The 17,411-nt window shown below is 39.9% G+C and overlaps 1 protein-coding gene across 1 annotated transcript; it reads right to left on the bottom strand.

Annotated features, from left to right (window-relative positions):
* Positions 1–6,533: 6,533 nt before the first annotated feature.
* Positions 6,534–9,861, bottom strand: LOC140995672 (ATP-sensitive inward rectifier potassium channel 12-like). Its single transcript, XM_073465754.1, has 2 exons — positions 9,770–9,861; positions 6,534–8,172 (listed from the first exon to the last, which is right to left on the bottom strand). The coding sequence occupies exons 1-2, from the start codon at positions 9,859–9,861 to the stop codon at positions 6,534–6,536; spliced, it is 1,731 nt and encodes a 576-aa protein (XP_073321855.1).
* Between the last annotated feature and the right edge of the window lie 7,550 nt (positions 9,862–17,411).

Genomic DNA, 17,411 nt, shown 5'->3' with positions numbered 1-17,411 from the left:
ATAATTCAAATATGGACTTTATGAGAATTTTTTGTTTATGAGACAGAGAGGGAGAGACAGAGAGAAAGTTGCGCAGACTTCCCAATCATGAGTTCTTCTCAGAACATTTAATTAGTCTGTGTGAACGAAAGAGAAAGAGGGAGAGCCTGAGGGCTCTGACGAAAAGATGTCTACATGAAAGAGTCTGTTGTTGTCAGAGCAGAGGGCGAGATAAAAGGCAACAACAAGACAGAAAGACAGATGGGATATTTGGGAGCAGAGAAATATGGTGATTTATGCCATTCCTCATGTCAGCCATTTTCATTTCTCTTTTGATATTTTTAGTTTTGTTTTTGAAGACGTGAATGATAATGAGCAACCTAATTATCCTGTTACTTGACCATTGCTGATGAACATGTGTCACACAGCATGTTAAGAACAGAAAGATGTTCAATTTTTGTCAGATTCACAAGTAAATCTCCTGCACATGTATACAGCTACAGATACAAACTGCCAGGCTGACAGGTGGTGAGGAGAGGAGCATAGATAGGTGTTCGGTACGGTGGCCTTTAGGGTCAAAACACAAGACAGAAGAAACAGTGACATTTCATAAAGCACAATGGCATTACAGGAAACAACATTTCACAAAATACAACAATATTTCAGAAAACACAACAACATTTTGGAAAAATTACATTCCAACGACATTTTAACATTTCCTAAACCACAACTTTGCAGAAAAACCCGACAATACAACGTACAGAACGATGTTATGTTTCCTTAAATGTTGTGCTGTGTTTTGAACTCCAGGGCCACCGTAGTTCAGGCGTAGACAGACATGCATTTGAGTAGACAGACAGACGGACAAGTGAAAGACATACAATCATCTGATTTAAAGTCAATGTGGTAATCATACAACCTCTGAAGTATTTCCATAATGGAATAAACAAGCTGTTCTCAGAGGAAAATAAGGTCCCCAGCACACAAGGTCAGTTTGTTTACTCAGTCATTCAGCCATGTAAACAATGAGTTTATTTAGTTTGTCTAAGCACAAAACAAACAAACCAGACAGGCAGTGTTGTACAAAATACCCAAAAGTCATATTTGAGTCAAAGTAAAGATATTGTGTTAAAAATATTATTTTGGTAATATTATCTTATATATAATATCTCATATTATAGTACCTCATATTAAATGTAATATTAAAGTAAATTATACATATATTTAAAATAATATACAATCTATGCTGTGTACTACGAGTTGAGCAATAATCTGCCTGGCTGATTATCAAATCTGATATTCAGCATTTTTCTGATTATTGGACTCAGCGTTTTTTTTAACATATATATAATATATATAAGGTACGAACTTGAGTAAAAGTACTTTGTTACATTCAATCACTGTGCCTAGGTCAGTGGGACATTAATATTTTAGTTAAATAAAAACCACAGGTCACAGTTGAGTTATAGAAATGTGACCGACTGTGCTGACGACAGCCTATAACAGAAATACAAGATAAAAGAGTTCAGACAGACAGACAGACAGACAGAAGTATCCAGAAGATGTTTGCCCTGTGGTGCTTCCCAGCCTGGTTCAGTCAGGCCTCCTCTGCCGGGCAGAGCTGTGGTGAGCAGCACACAATGCTCCTCTGTCTCTCCAGCGAGCTGCTTCACAGCTCCACAACACACAACAGCTCATTATGGAACCAAAGATCCCCCGACCAGCGCTCCCAGTGCCTAAATACTGTCCCCTGCTGAGCACACACTCACTGTCACCGGCTCTGGTCGCACTGCCCGAGGCCACAAACAGCCAGTGAGGCCAGAGAGGGCAGGAAGAAATACAGAGTGTCACACACATGAAAGCACACACACACACTCACACACTTAACCTATGTGAAGATGAACACACACCACCTTATTAGGCCAGATCCAAGTCAGCCATTAGCAGCCTTAGCTGAGGTCACAGAGGTCACCCAGCTGCTCTCCTTCACGGACGCTGATGACAGGGGGGTGTGACGGTCCGGTTAATTAACCAGCATCAGAAAACTGCCAGGGAGAGAAGGATGGGATGACAGCAGGGAGAGAGGTAGATAACACAGAGGGGAAATGGCTTGTTAGATCAGACAGGAGCCGACATTTAACCAAATCAAAGATCACTCGATTAGATTACAGGAGAGGAAGACGATGGAGGGAGCGTCTTTCTGATCATCATGCAAGGTGAGATGAGAATCTTTCACTTTGTTTGGTCTTGTGAGGACTGTGAATGTGTAAGAGGGCAAAAAAGAGCAGCAGGAGGGGAATTAGAGCATGATACGCCCTAATTATCAATCATGTTAATGAGGAACAGCCGCTGACTGGGTTCTCATCTAAGCACTGGTACTTAATGTGTGGAGGTGTGACTTTCCTCCAGGTATTTCTTCAACATCAACAAGTATGAATATTATGTAGTAGTATAAGAGTCATTCCTGATTAACTATGAACCATTAAGGTTTGTTGTTAAAAAACTAATTTAGAATTAGCAGGAAAAACGCAGTAGGTACTGGTCATAATCATGAAGTGATGACAGACAAGTTAATTTCAACTTCTCTGTTTACTTGAAGGTGCACAGGAAGAGTAACTAATGATTAAGTAATTCGGAGTTAATTAGTCTATTCGTAACTACTCATTGATATTTTTCATTTTACTTGAAGGTGCACAAAGAGAGTAACTAATGATTAAGTAATTAGGAGTTAATGAGTCAGCAGTAGTTTGTGCCAGTCAGCGGCTGTTGATTCACAGACATTCATGAACTAATCATTACCTATTCATTCATTAATATAGTATTTCCCAGTCTGTTCTATAGTAACTCATCATTTTCTACTATATGGTCCTCAAATCACAGTTATTCAGGAATTACTCATTAACCTTTTATTAATTACCAAGTGGTTCCTGATAAATTCCTTACCCACAATTCAGTAATGCTCACATTATTGTGTGCCTTATTGTAAAGTGTTACCGAAAATCTGAAGAAAACAAGTTCCCTGCCTTCTCCTGTTGTTACATAAATATTGTGATTTGAAGAAATCCAACAATTGTTTGAGTTTATATCTTAATGCTTCCGATTTTCATGGCTTGTGACTCGTTAAAGCAAAGCAGTATCTGTTTGCAACCCTAGTCACGTGTTGCTTTATGTCTATGTGATTTTATCTGCCAGAGCTTTAAAATTGCTGAATGAATAATTGTTTGGAGCCTGAAGGGGTCAAACAATGCAGTGATTCAAAATAAAGCGGAAAGATGAGAGATTATTTTTAGACTCTGACCCCAAATCTAAGTATTTAAATGTGAGAAATGAGAGAAACCTCAGGAAAAGCACATACAATTTTAATATCAGCTACATTTCATCATTCATAATACCAATAACTGGTACCAAACAGGTAAATGTTCACTGTGGTGTCAGTGTTCAACCACATGGGGGAGCTTGTACAACAGCCAGAAACACTAATTTCTCCCACATTACAGTCAGGTGGACTTCAGAGCCTCCTGATAGGGTTTTTCTGTGGCGAGGTCCCTCCTGTGTACACAGTACTTCTCATTTGACCTTCTTTTCCCTCCCAAAGCTTTTCACCTTTCAACCCTGTCTGCTGTTGCTGTTTGATCTGCCATTAACTTCATCTATTTCTATCTGTCCCTTACTCTCTGGGACTTCAATTGAGACAGGGAAATTGAGAAATCATTGTATTTGGGTCAGAGTTGCTTTGTTATACTCTTCACAAATATGGGTCTCATTAAAGAGGAATTGTAGGTGAGGTAGATCGAGGTTGTATTTGTCCTTGTTTCTATGGAAGGACTAACCTGTTTAGGTAACTGGAGGCTGCTGTTTCCAAGTTTGCCCCTCATCCCAAAGGCTGACTTAGTTGTGACCAACTTCGTCAAATCTTCAATATTATACATATGAAATTAGAAATCAATAACTGATGTAGTACCCTCTGTTGTCCTGTGTTTCCTGTGCCAGGGTAATACAGGTGAAAATGACTCTTTAACACTCAAAGACTCTGTTTGGTCTGCGTGGCTGTGGTTGATCAAATAGTTATGACCATTAGTGGTCAAACAACCCACCAACTACCACCAGAATCTGATCCCCATGTTCCTGAATCTTGATTGGTGCACAAAAATATGACATCACCTTATTACAGCTGAGCCGTGCCAACTTCAAACCAGGAAGAAGAACACAGGAAAGAACAGAAATCTCTCTTGTGCAACAACAAATCTGATCTAACTCGGCAGAAAGTAGTGTGTTCATGACGGACCCATCACTCCCAGTAAGAAGCTGATTGGTGGACGATTTGTGTTTTATTCACCTCAAACAGCTAATGCACCAGCTGTACAGATGTTAGCCATGTTAGCTATCACCGTATCAGTGGGAATGTGCCTACTTGTTTGTATTCAGCTTAGCCTCTGACTGAACTCAGAACTCTTATTACTTACAACTAATGTTGTCTGGGAACAAGGCGAATCATCAACTATGCTCTGTTCAAACAGATTTCCCTCTGGGGTTAGGGTTAGGGTTTTTTAACAATCTGTGGATGGCAAGCAATGTGCTCAAGGTGAAACATTTTCACCCCGGGGGATTTTATCTGCTAATTGCATCCTTCCCATAGACTTTTTATGCCGCCTCAAAAATGAAATTCTTTACAAACTAACAGAATTGGACTTGACACTGGATGTTGGGCCACCAGATTACATGATGATAATGTACTTGGGTGGTTCAGTTCATCTGACAAATACATACTAGTCAAAAGCCATTCTTGTGGCTCTGTAAGGCTTTAACTTAATCGTAAATTCAATAGGCTGACATGCTCGCATAACAAACAAGCTGATGTTTAAAGGGGCTCTGTGGGACTTCTGTGTTGTGTTAGAAGCTGGTTGTTAGCTTATGTGAGCAGACTCCATCTCTAAACTAACTTTAGCTACCGTTGCTCTCTGTTAGCAGAGCGGAGAGTGGCACTGAACTTGCATAAAATCTGAAAAGTCCTTCACAAAGAAATCCACAGTCAAGCAGCATTAGACAACATAAACAAATTATCCACAGGCTTGTATAGGAACCTGAGAGAGACGGGGAAGGTCTCATTTTTCACTTAAGGTTACAATCCACTCACATATGGCCAATAAATAGTGATTCATACATGTAAATTTCTGCAAATTGTTACATAGAGCCCCTTTAACAGGTGTAATGCTGTTGAAGTTCACCAACTTAAGTACAGTTGAGGCTGATGATAATGTCATGAAGTTTGCAGATATTCGCTTAGAAGGACAAAGGAATGATGAAAGTTACCACAATCCATCCTGAGGGGAACATGTTTGTTTGTTCCCATTTTTCATGGTTATCCATTTACATCCCAGCGAAGACATTTGAGTCAGTCATTAAGTGTGGCGGCTCTAGATGAAAAGCAGTCACCAAAGTGATGATGATGATTTTGTGAATCATGATTGTCTGTAGAAAATCTCATTACAGTCCATCCAATATTTAGTATTACAAGATATGTATTTCAGCCTGAATCTAAGTTGTGGACTAATCACCCAACTGAGAGACTGTTAGCATGGCTGAAAACAGATTGACACACAGTGTACCTGGGGCTTTTAAATCTCCTGGTGGTCTGGCACCTTGGATGAGTTGCCTGTTTTGCTTGCTTCGATCGAAAGTCAAGACAAATTAAATGTGTGTTATCTCATCTCATCAGAAACAGGTGATAACTGTCTTGGATCGACTGTAAAACCTGTGAGAAATTGAGAACATGTGCAATAGAGATTCAAGAGACAATTCAAGTGTTAACAGTATATACTGTTGTTTATTAGGTGCTTTATTCATACAAAACAACACGCTGCAAAGTGTCTGTATCTATTGATAAAAGTAAGAATAAAGTGCTTGTTCTTCATTTGTACATGTTTGACTAAACGTTTGAATTCTTTTCCGGCTCAGGATTTAATCTGAACTTGTTTTTAGATGTGAAAAGTAACAGAACTCAGGCAAGAAGACAGAAGTTCAAAATACAGAAATTATTTATTTTTTTACATAGAGAAAAATAAGTGTGTTGAAGTTGAGCATATGTGTCATGCTTCCTTTAACATAGATAGATCTTTCTCTCATAACATTTATCTGTATATGATGCATAATCATTTTAAAATGAAAACAAAAGCATATCATATTTACAAAGACTTGAATGGAAATCAAGAACAAAAAGTTTGACTTAACTGTAGACCATATACTGTCATATTGAATAAAACAAGAAAGCAATAAAGATACCTCATTTCAAGATACCTCATGATTTGAGAGAAGTACCCGGTTACCGTGTTTAAAAGTAGATGAGCTGTGCGTTGTCTAGATGCTGATGTTACAACTGAGAGTGTACAATACCTGAAACCAGAGCAAGTTATGAGCAAAACACATCCTTCTCTTTCACCAGATTTACAGTTTAAAACGTGTCCTCCATGTTTCAGTTTTTACACTAGTTCAATACTTTGGTTGGATGCACACAGACAGAGAGAGGAAACAAATGGACAGGCAGCCATTACCATTGATTAAACTCCTGACTCTCTGCTGATGTATAAAGGTAGGGTGGGCTGTAGTCTGTCGAGGCTGATCTGATTCTCTGAGTCCAGAACACACAGCATCTCCACCGTCTGCTCCTCCACAAATGTCTCTTTGAAACCCAAGTGAATGTCATCTCTCATCTTAACTTCTCTGTCACTTCTTACATTCAGGCTCCCTGCCTTCTCTTTCACATCCTCCTCATCCTCGTCGTCCCCGCAACATAAAGCTACCTCGTTCTCGTAGCAGAAAGCACTGGGGGAGTGAGGGCCCAGTAGGTGGCGGGCTGCCCTTGGCGCAAACGGTGATGGAGACCGGGAGTAACTCGAGCTGGAGGATGAGGACTGCCTGCCACAACCTGACATCATGCTCAGTTCCCTGGCACTGCAGTGAGGTGTAGATGGCACTTCGTAGGTCTTATGGAAGCGGGAATAGTCCACGTGGTAGCGGTCACTCTTCTCAAAGACCACAGGCTCAAAGCGGTGACCCCACAGGATCTCCTTCGCCAAGTAGGAGCTACGAGCCTGGGTGGTCATAGCTGTGGCCTCCACCATCCCCTCCAGGATGACTACAATCTCAAAGTCCTCCTTCTGCAGGTCGTTGCAGCTCAGGTTATACAGAGGACTGCTTTTGTTGATTTCGTGGACCACCACAAGTGGTGAGACCAGAAACAGCCGATCCAGCCCATCGTCATAGCCGACATCAATGTCTGTTTGTTCCAAAGGGAGGTACTCGCCCTCTGCCGTCACATGCGGCTTAATGAGCTGAGCACGCACATGTGCTTCGACAATGTGACTCTTGCGCATGTTCCCCAGGCGCCACATGAGGCACAGCTTGCCATCTCGCAGAGAGATGACGGCGTGATGCGAGAACAGCAAGGTCTGTGCCCGCTTCTTGGGCCGCACCATCTTTGCCATGATGGTGCCGATCATGAAGGAGTCAATAATGCAGCCCACAATGGACTGGACCACCACAGTCACCACAGCGACTGGGCACTCCTCAGTGACACACCGGAAACCATATCCAATGGTGGTCTGGGTCTCTATGGAGAAGAGGAACGCCCCAATGAAACCCTGAATGTGGAGGATACATGGTCGCCATTCGTCTTTTCCTTCCGCTACATTGTTTCGAGGATCTCCTTCCTTGACAGGAATGCGAAGGTTAAAGTCTCCATGAGCGAGCGCCACTCCCCAGAAGATCAGGCCGAACAGCAGCCAAGACAGAAGGAAGGTGGTGGTGAAAATGAGCAGCAGGTAGCGCCAGCGTATGTCCACACACGTGGTGAAAATGTCAGCCAAGTATCGTCGCGGCTTATCCTCCATGTTGTTGAACACCACATTGCACTGGCCGTTCTTCTTCACAAAGCGACTGCGCAGGCGGCCGGTGCCCAGATCCAGGCCCAGACGACATGAGGGTGAAGCACGGCAGCTGTTGTGGACGATGGGCTCGTTTGTCACTCGCAAAGACAAAGTCCCTCTCGCCTCATCACTTCCTGGACACTCTCCGCCTCCTTCTTCGCCCCGCATACAGGCCCCTGATAGTGTCTGCTGAGTCAGAGGACTGTGGCCGTTGTGGAGGCCCAGGCTGGAGATCTTCAGGGCATCTTCATCTGTGGAAACGATGCTGTATCTGAAAGAGCAGAGGGGAGAAAATTAGTTTTGGGGAAGTGACATGCCCTGCTAAGTTACTATACATACCTGTCAAACTTTGCATACATATGATAAGAAAAAGAATAACATAACCCTATTTGGCTGCTTAGTTTGTATGCAGTTTTCACATTCAACATTATGGGAAATGTTCTTATCATGAGATCTTCCTCAAAACTTCCCCAAATCCAATAAAGGGCAGGAAAGAGCTGCTAACATTAGCTTAAACTCTGATAACATCTGCAATTTTCATTCTATTGAGTGAGGAAATGTTACACAGTGGATGTACCTGTTGTGAACTGTTGTGAAAGGTAATACCCCAAAAACTACTTAAGTAAGGTTAATGATGTGCTCCGTGGATTGTGAAGCAGTGGTTAGCAGCTACAATTGGTAGTGAGCCAGTTAGCTCAACATGCTAATGTTTACAGCTTATATTAGTAGCAGACAAATGTAGCCTACTGTTAAGTGTATTCTTTACATGTTTGCTCATGAGCTTTTGGTTTAGGAAAGGCTGAAAAAAATACACCAAAAAACAGTAGTAGTGAGTATTGCTCTCACTACAGCCCCGTGCACACTGCTTCAACATAAGCTAATATAGTTACAGTTAAGCTATGAATAGAAAATCAGTGTTGGGGGCGATGTGACTTTTCTCACATATGACCTTTTATATAGGGTTTAAAAATTGTAATGTCTTTATAAATGGTTAATAAATCAATCAAGACACAACTTTTGGGTTGCCAGATTGTAAAAATCTGTTGTATTAAAAGTCAGGCCATTAATAAATTGTTAGGAGTTTATCACTTTCTACTAAACTATCAAGTCTACAGATATAAATGTTAATGATTTATTTATAGGAGATAATGCAGTTACACAAACTAATAAACTCATAAGTAAAGGGCCGTGAGTCCCAACAACAAAAGCTGGTATGTCATTTGCATATAAGTATAAACATTAATGAGTTGTTAAGTTAAGTTATTAAGACAATCCAAGTCTGCAGTTGTAAATGTATTAATGGTTAATAAATGGGTTGTTTTCCAGAAGGTTAAATGTTCAATTTAAGGGTCGACCTGATGAACTATGGTGTACATTTTACACAATCTGGCAACCCAGATGTTTGGGTTTATTGATCTATTAGGCATTAGTTGATGATCTATTAACCATTAAACCATTTATAAAGGGTGACTTATGTCTTCTGCCAAGGAAGTTATGTTTTGAGCCATGTCAGTTTGTTGGTTGGTTTTGTCAGCTGGATTACATAAAAACCAACAGATTTTCATGAAACCTGGATGAAGGATGGGTTGAGTGTATTAAAGTATGTTTTATTTGATAATGAATTAGGCGTGACTGAATTAAAGGGGACTGTCAGGCCTTGGTGGAGGTATGCACTCTACTGAGTGCCATTCTAATTAAAAAGATGTTTTAATGTTTTTAATATCTGCAGCAGTTTTACGATCACAGCAGTTATTTATCAGTGGACATTTTTCGGGAGAAGGACCAGAAATAACGTAAAAGGTATTTTTCTTTTCTTCATCAAAGCAGCGATGGCCACTGACATAGTTTTATTTGCCATCCTCTCTTACCTGTTGACTCGCACCGCTCCCATGGCACCGGTGATCATCAGGCTGTGTCTGCGAGGGCAGTAATGTAGGTTGGGGCGGACAGTTCCAACCATTAAAGTACTGTTGCTAGACAGGGAGGCAGTATGAGCTCAGGTCTGTCTTGCATTTGTTATGAGCGCTGCCGTCTCATGATTCATTTTCTGTGAACAAAGAGGACAAAGAGGAGATATCTTCAATCGTCAGAATAGTACAGGAGAAAATAAGACTGACAACACAAGGGTTAACAACAAAAAAAAATGAAAAAGACTAAATAGCAGGGGAGCCCAAATTTTCCCTTAAAGGGTAACTCCACCAATTTAACATGTTAACGTGTGTTTTACAGGTCTTGGGGAGTACTACTGCATATGTGAAAAAGTAGTATAAAGTCTTTCGTGGCTCCAGAGGAAGCTGCATGTAATCTGATAAATTGTCTTCAGTGATGTCACTCAGTGGTTAAGTTGTATTGTGGGTAATGTAGGCCCCAGGTTTTGAAAAGCAGTCCGCTGGTAGCATTTTACTCCTATTACAGTGTTTGACTCATAATTGACAGTTTAAAAAACAAAAGTGATATAGAGACATCACCTACTAGGCAATTAATCAGATTACATGCAGCTTCCTCTGGAGCAATGAAAGACCTTATACTACTTTTTCACATATGCATTAGTACTCCCCAGGACCTGTAAACACACTTTAAAGAGCTAGAAACATCTGGCAGGCCAATTTGAACCTTATGGTGGGACAACCTTGAGCAACACAGCGGTGCTTTGAACTAAATGCTAATGTCAACATGCTAACATGCTTACAGTCACAAAGGTAACATGCTAGATTACTGTGGTAGTTAGTTTTAAACATGGTCACCTTTGTCAAGCATTTTAGCATTTAGCAACATTTTTTCTTCAAGGGCATTGGCTTAGCTTGCTTAAAATTTGACCTGACGATGGTGCTAGATGAAAAGTTAAAGGATCTGTAACATCCGTACCAAATTTCACAACATTTTATCCAACAGTTGTTGAGATATTCCAGTCTGAACCAAAGCAGCTAACCAAAGCGGTGGACTGACTGACGGACTAACATTAGCATCCATGCAGCCACGTCACTAGCGTGACTAGAAATCAGAAAAATCAAAACTCTCACCCTGAAAATTTCAGCCTTGCCCTAATGCATGGATCAGACCAGACAGTTTTGTGTAATGAAAGCTTATTGATTAGGTCCTTGCTAGTGGTTAGCCTTAGGGACCTTCAGACCAACCAGGGGTGGAAAACCAGACAGGCAGTGGAAGGGACAAAGGTCTAAAAAAGAGATGAATCAGTGGTAATCTACTGTTAGAGGAACAATTGATCTGCTGTTTGGCCTGATGACAAGGTTGCAGGGTGATTTCGCTCGGCTTATTATGTCAGCAAGCTCTGAACCAGGAGGAACAAAAAGCAATGGGTTGCATAACCAATAGACAGCCAATCGCACACAATATAAAAGTGCGGTCATGGTTTCTGTTTTATTGTGCGTGAATCACTTCGCCTGACATAAATTAATTGACATTAATTGGTAGAGATGGATTGTCTTGGGAAAATTTCTGACAACTGCAGTTTAAAAGCCTTTGTTCGATATCCCTGTCACATCAATAACAAGCACAAGCAAATAGAAACACACTCAGGCACTAACACACACACGTAGAGATTTTGAAGGGATTTGATGTCACGTCATGTGGACTGTGTGCAACCCTTGTGTGTGAAGCCTCCAGACTCTTTTTCCTGTTACACTGAGGACAGATGTTATGAACTGGCAGCCGATTGGCTGGATGAAGGGTGATTTTAGACTGGATAATCCCAAAAGGTCAGATGATTACATCACCTTGATAACTCCCACAGCTGGAGGAGCCTGTCTCCTCAAAGTTAAATCACATCCTTTTCTTACAGGAGTTCTTAAAGGCAGCAGCCAATATGGCGGGTCACAGAGGTCAGCCCCGTGTCAGAGCCCGCAGCGTCATGTTTGGGATCAGGACAACACACCGTTCACATGTCAGTCTGTTGCTCCAGTTCGTATCAACTGGTGAAGAGCACCCTGTGGTTTTCACTTCAGTGTCACTTGTTTGTCATGTAATATGCTGTTTTTTTATCTAACACGGTTCGATTTTATTTTCATGTAATGCCAAACAATTAGTCCATCCCACATGGAATTACACCACTATCAGACAGAAGTAGAAAACATGCCTCTTCCATAATACAAAACCAAAAACATTGTGTTCTTCTATGTACCTTCAAATGGCATATTTATGTTTTAAAATAGGATGTGCTCAGAGCATAAGAAAGTAAATTAATGCTATGAAGCTAAACATTTTGTCCAACTTTAATCCAATCTCTGTGCATCATGCACATTTGCAAAATCAGTTTACCTTTTTATCTTTTTACCTCTGCCAAGGAGGTTATGTTTTCACCCTTGTTATTTGTTTGTTTGTTGGTTCCTCAGCAGGATTACACAAATAATGCTGAATGGATTTCCGTGAAACTTGGATGGAGGATGCGTCATGGCCCAGAATAGACCCTATTAACTTTTGGTTCAGATCTGGATAAAGGGACGGATCCAAGAATTTTTTCTAACTTTCTTTAAAATGTTCTTTAATTTCTCAGGGAGGCATCCTGATGAAAAAAAAAATCTGGATTTTTTGCAGATGTAAATATATTTTATTTGATATTGGATTGGACTTGATTGAATTAAAGGTGACTGTTGGGCCTTGGTGGAGGTATGCACTCTACTGAGTGCCATTCTAGTTTATCAAAGCATTGTGTAGTTTCAAGTAAGGAAGACATTACAAAACCAAATGAAACTTGTTTTATATGTAATAGAGGCGAATGATTGAATAAATCTGCTTGTATTTTGTGGAGATGTGATCAACAATTATTTTTGTACTGTTGTGGAAAATAAACATTTATTGTATCGTGTTGTTATGTTTATTACATTATCCCAAGTAAAAGTCATCAGCTAAAACTCTGGTTCTCACCCTCAGGGATGCTTGAGGGGGTTTAAATGGGTCCCCAGCAAAAAGAGGAATAATTTATTTTCACTATAACTCCATTCATAACTTACATATATTACATTATGTATGACTATTTTGGTTGTGGGTTTCATACACTTTCTGTAATACAACATCTAAAAGCAAAATTCTTATCAAATGGGGGTCCGTGCACTGGACTCACCATGTTCCCCTACGTTCCCTCGCCCTATGGTAAATAAATCATGATAGTGACCTCCAGGGTGAAATGTATTATGACGTTGGTGCCCTAGTTATTTTTCTGAGTCCGCCACTGGGTCCGTTTTCTAATCTGTGTCATTTTACGGGAGCAGTGCTACTTCTGAAGAATGATATTTGTGTTTGTCATCATCAGCGTCACTCACCAAAACTCCACATTTCATTAAAAGCCTTAATAACAAGATTTACAGGCAGGGGACACAATATGACAAAAACTGACCAAATATGTAATGTTTATTTTGTCCTATTGGTCAAAAAAGAGGGGAAACCTGATAACATAATGCAGAATAATTGTAAAGTATGTATCAAAGTGTTGTTGCCTTGACAACATGACAGAAATGTATACAACAACAAAAATTACCATGGGTCAAGGTTCATCCACACTCACTGTCCACTTTTATGTTGTTGTTTACACTCACCCCGACGCAAATTTGAAAAATCTGTTTCCGTATATTTGTATATAAATAACCATACATATATCCTGTGTTTTGTGTAGCATGAAGAGTTTATGAAAAGAGTTTAGGATTTATGACCAAGCACCCTGTAGTAGTTTTGCTTTTGGGCCCACATGGACATGAAGTGCAGCTGCTGGGTGAAATCGTGCCATGATCCATCTCCATGAAAACACAGCAGCAAACTCCAACAGCTATGAAGTGGACCTGGAGTTGGGATTGTTTTGTCAAAATACAAACTATGACTTTACAACCTCCTCTTAGACATAATCTCAGGAAAAACATTATAAGCTTCACAAATTTAGCATTTGACTGTAATGCGGTCCATTTCACTTGTTTCTTGTTTGTTTATCTATGACTCATCAAAAATCTATATTTGTCTCATGCTTCCCCAGTCAAACATGTTCACTTTACTAGATTTGTTTACATTGTTTGTTTTTTTACTATTAAAACTGTTGAACATAGATTTGATATACATGTTCATGTCTTTGTGGCTGTAGATGTGTGATGATGATTGTAAATACTTTTCTTTTCTGTATTCGTCTGTATGTCTTTTTCTTCTCAGCTGACGGGAGCCCTGGGGGAGAGTGGCAGTAATTAATGGTTGATCATAGTTACTGTTTTAGCCGTCTCCATAGGAACATCTCTTGTCTCTCTATGGGGCTGATTCATTGCAGTGTGTACGTGGTGATGGTTTATCATGTGAGACAACGTTTTGAGGAGGAGGAGGAGGAGGAGGAGGAGGAGGAGGAGGAGGAGGAGAGGAGAGGAGAGGAGAGGAGAGAGGTAAATATGACTCTCCCTAGAGTTAACCAGGTATCCTGTAACTCATAAAGAAGCACCAAAACCTACAGTGTGCTGGAGAGGAATGCTCAGTGTCTGACGTAGCTCTTATCCAAGTATGTCAGAGCAACCAAACTGACGTATATTACAGCATAATCCAATGCAAAAGAAAGGATGGAGGAAGCCCTCATCGAATCCCCGATTACGACATCCCTTAATCTCCAAATCCAAACAACAATATGAAAGGTGGATGTCGCTGCATGACCTGGCTTAAGGCCTTTGGTGTAATCTGTGATCTGATGATATGAGAAGGGAGGGAGGGATAAAGGAAAGGAAGGACCAAAGAGAGAGAGAAAGAAAGAAAGAAAGAAAGAAAGAAAGAAAGAAAGAAAGAAAGAAAGAAAGAAAGAAAGAAAGAAAGAAAGAAACTTAACTAATGGGTTTTACAGGTGTTGACGTCTGACACATTGGACATGGTGTGAGGAAAGATACAGATTAAGATGAAGAGATTATGACGTCAAGGGATGCTACTACAACGTGTAATGACATTTACAGAAAAGCAGAAGATTTACAACGAAAGCGTGAAAAATCACAGTCTACACTCTTTGTTGTGTAAATGCCTTGTGTAGAAATGTGTGAAAATGTTGTATTTGGTCATGTCATGCTTTTCAGAGGTGAACCTCTGTATCTCTGTGCAACACGCTCCGGTCCACAGAGGCAGAGGACGCTGCTCCTTCTCTATTTTTTGAGCGGCCAGAGGGATAAAATACTTATTGACTGAAATTAAACATAAATCTCAGTATGATTTATAAAATTATTCTTCTAGCTACGAGTGTCAAATAACATGACATTGTTTTTTCCTCCTGTCCTCCAAAATTTTTTGATTCACCAGCCGCCACTGCTTTAAACTGACATTTAAGAAGGGCCTACATGTCCCTGTGGACAGCCCCGGATCCACACAGTGTCCCAGTCCTACAGTATGACACAAATAGGGAATTGTGTGCACAACAGGAAGGTACTTATTTAGAGCAGAGGAACAAGTGTCACAAGACATAACAACAAATTAACAGTGATAAAGGAACAATAATCCATTCACGGGACAAAAGCAATTAAAATGCAGTGGTAGAATATAACTATTTTAATTTACTCAAGTGCAAGTATTTCTATTTTCTGCTACTTTATACAATACTGTATCTACTTCACATCATTTTAGAGGCAAATATTATACTTTTGACTTGGTTTACTCTTAAACTAACATGTAAAACTTCTTTAGTTCATAAAATATGATGCACTGTTTTGATTACACATTCAGAAAGAGCAAAATTATTTAATACAATTTTCTTTCCTATCAGGACTGATATAAATGCACCCTTTCACAAACACACTCAGTAAAACTTATATTAAATTATATCACGAGAAGAGGCTATGTAATGTAAAACTTATTCCCCGTTATTTCATTTTTTTTCTCAACAACCGGCCACTCCTGGGAATTACCTCGCGACACCCTTGTGGGTGTCGCGAGGTAATTCCTCGCGACAACCGAACCCCAGGTTGAGAACCAATGGATCAAAACACTCAACAATATATACTGCTGTTTCTAATTGAAAACATTAAAATGCTGCTTGCATGTTGATTCATCTGTGATAATATTCTTGCAAAGTATTTATGGTACTTATGAGCCTCTGAACTGCCATTTTGCATAATGAGTACCGTTACTTCTTGAAGTTTGTTAATTTGTATTACTTGTTTGGTCAGTGTGAATCATGTATATTTACAAATTGAATGCCTGTTTTTATGCTTCTGAACAACGTGTTGTGTGTTTCCCGGTAAAGAGAAAAATAGAAAACAAAATGGAGTTTGGTGTTTGATATCAAGATGGTACTTTGATTAGATCAGCTTGTGCTTTGCAAAGGTGTAGTCACAGACATTTTTATATCTTGGTGGACACTAATGCTCCATATTTAAAAACGTTTACTGTTTTTCTTACATTATTTATAACTACATAACATATAAAAATAAGACATGTATGTACATGTAATCATATTATGAACTAACTGATCTTGCTGTGTTTTTAACATGAAAATAAACTAAAACCAAACTTTGTGGAAAACCTTTGAAACCAGGACTTTACTTGTAGTGGAGCATATCAATAGTCTGGTATTTTATGTTATATTTTCAAAGAATCATTATGTTGCCTCAGCTTTGAAATGCCTCTCAACTGTGTTATGCCAATTCAAAATTACGTAGCTAAAAGTGAAGTTTCCATTTTTGCACATGCATCACTGCAGGAGGAAGCCTTAAATGTCAATCAATGCTTCACACAGTGCAACCAGAAGTTATGACGGGGCAGTTTGCAAACTAAGCAGCAGCTGTGACGTGAGTTTCGTTTCATTGAGGCCACAGGAGCTGTCCAGTGCTGAAAATCAATCCAAAGCCTGCAGGAATAATCGACAGCTGGGAGTGGGGAGGGGGTGGTGGTGGCAGGGGTGTTGGTCGGGCAGAGCCGAATACTACCCTAACCTTGAAAATGATTTTGGCCTTTAAAATCTTTACCTCTATCTGTTTACGCTCCCCTCATTTTTTACAGTCGACTTACTCAGCCACATGAACGTTTTGTTTAGGTATTGATTGGGATTTCTCAGTAGTTGGTTAGTTACGGGGACAGATGAACTATTGCAGGACTCAGCGAGGTTTTCTTAAAATGCTGTTTTCAAATTTTAAGATTTAAAGTGGAGTCAGTAAAGTAAACAAGTTGGAGGCAAGAGTTAGTCATTCTTGATCATAACAAAATAAAAAAATGCTTGTTTTTTTGTTATATAATTATTATTTTTTTCTTTTTAACTTTTCCCAACAGAAATAACACAAATAAAAGAAGAACATAAAGATATTTACCTTTGTGTGACTGCAGACTGAATCACTTGAAGACTAACATAGGTTTCATCCTCATAAAAAGATGCTTGAGTAGCTTCACTCTTGGCACCGTCCTCTCTTCTTCTTTTCTTCCTCCTTCATCAGACGAACACCTTTTTCATCAACCTGCTCCCAGATTTCTCCTGCACAAACTTGTACGTGTCTCCAGTCTGAGCTTTGTCTTGTTGCTCCATAGTCGCTGAACGGAGTCGCTCCTGCCTGCTGGTTGTGCATC

Source organism: Pagrus major, chromosome 1, assembly GCF_040436345.1.
Source record: "Pagrus major chromosome 1, Pma_NU_1.0".
NCBI lineage: Eukaryota > Metazoa > Chordata > Actinopteri > Spariformes > Sparidae > Pagrus > Pagrus major.
The sequence above is the reverse complement of the archived record's forward strand: the minus strand, read 5'-3'. Positions and strand labels throughout refer to the sequence as shown.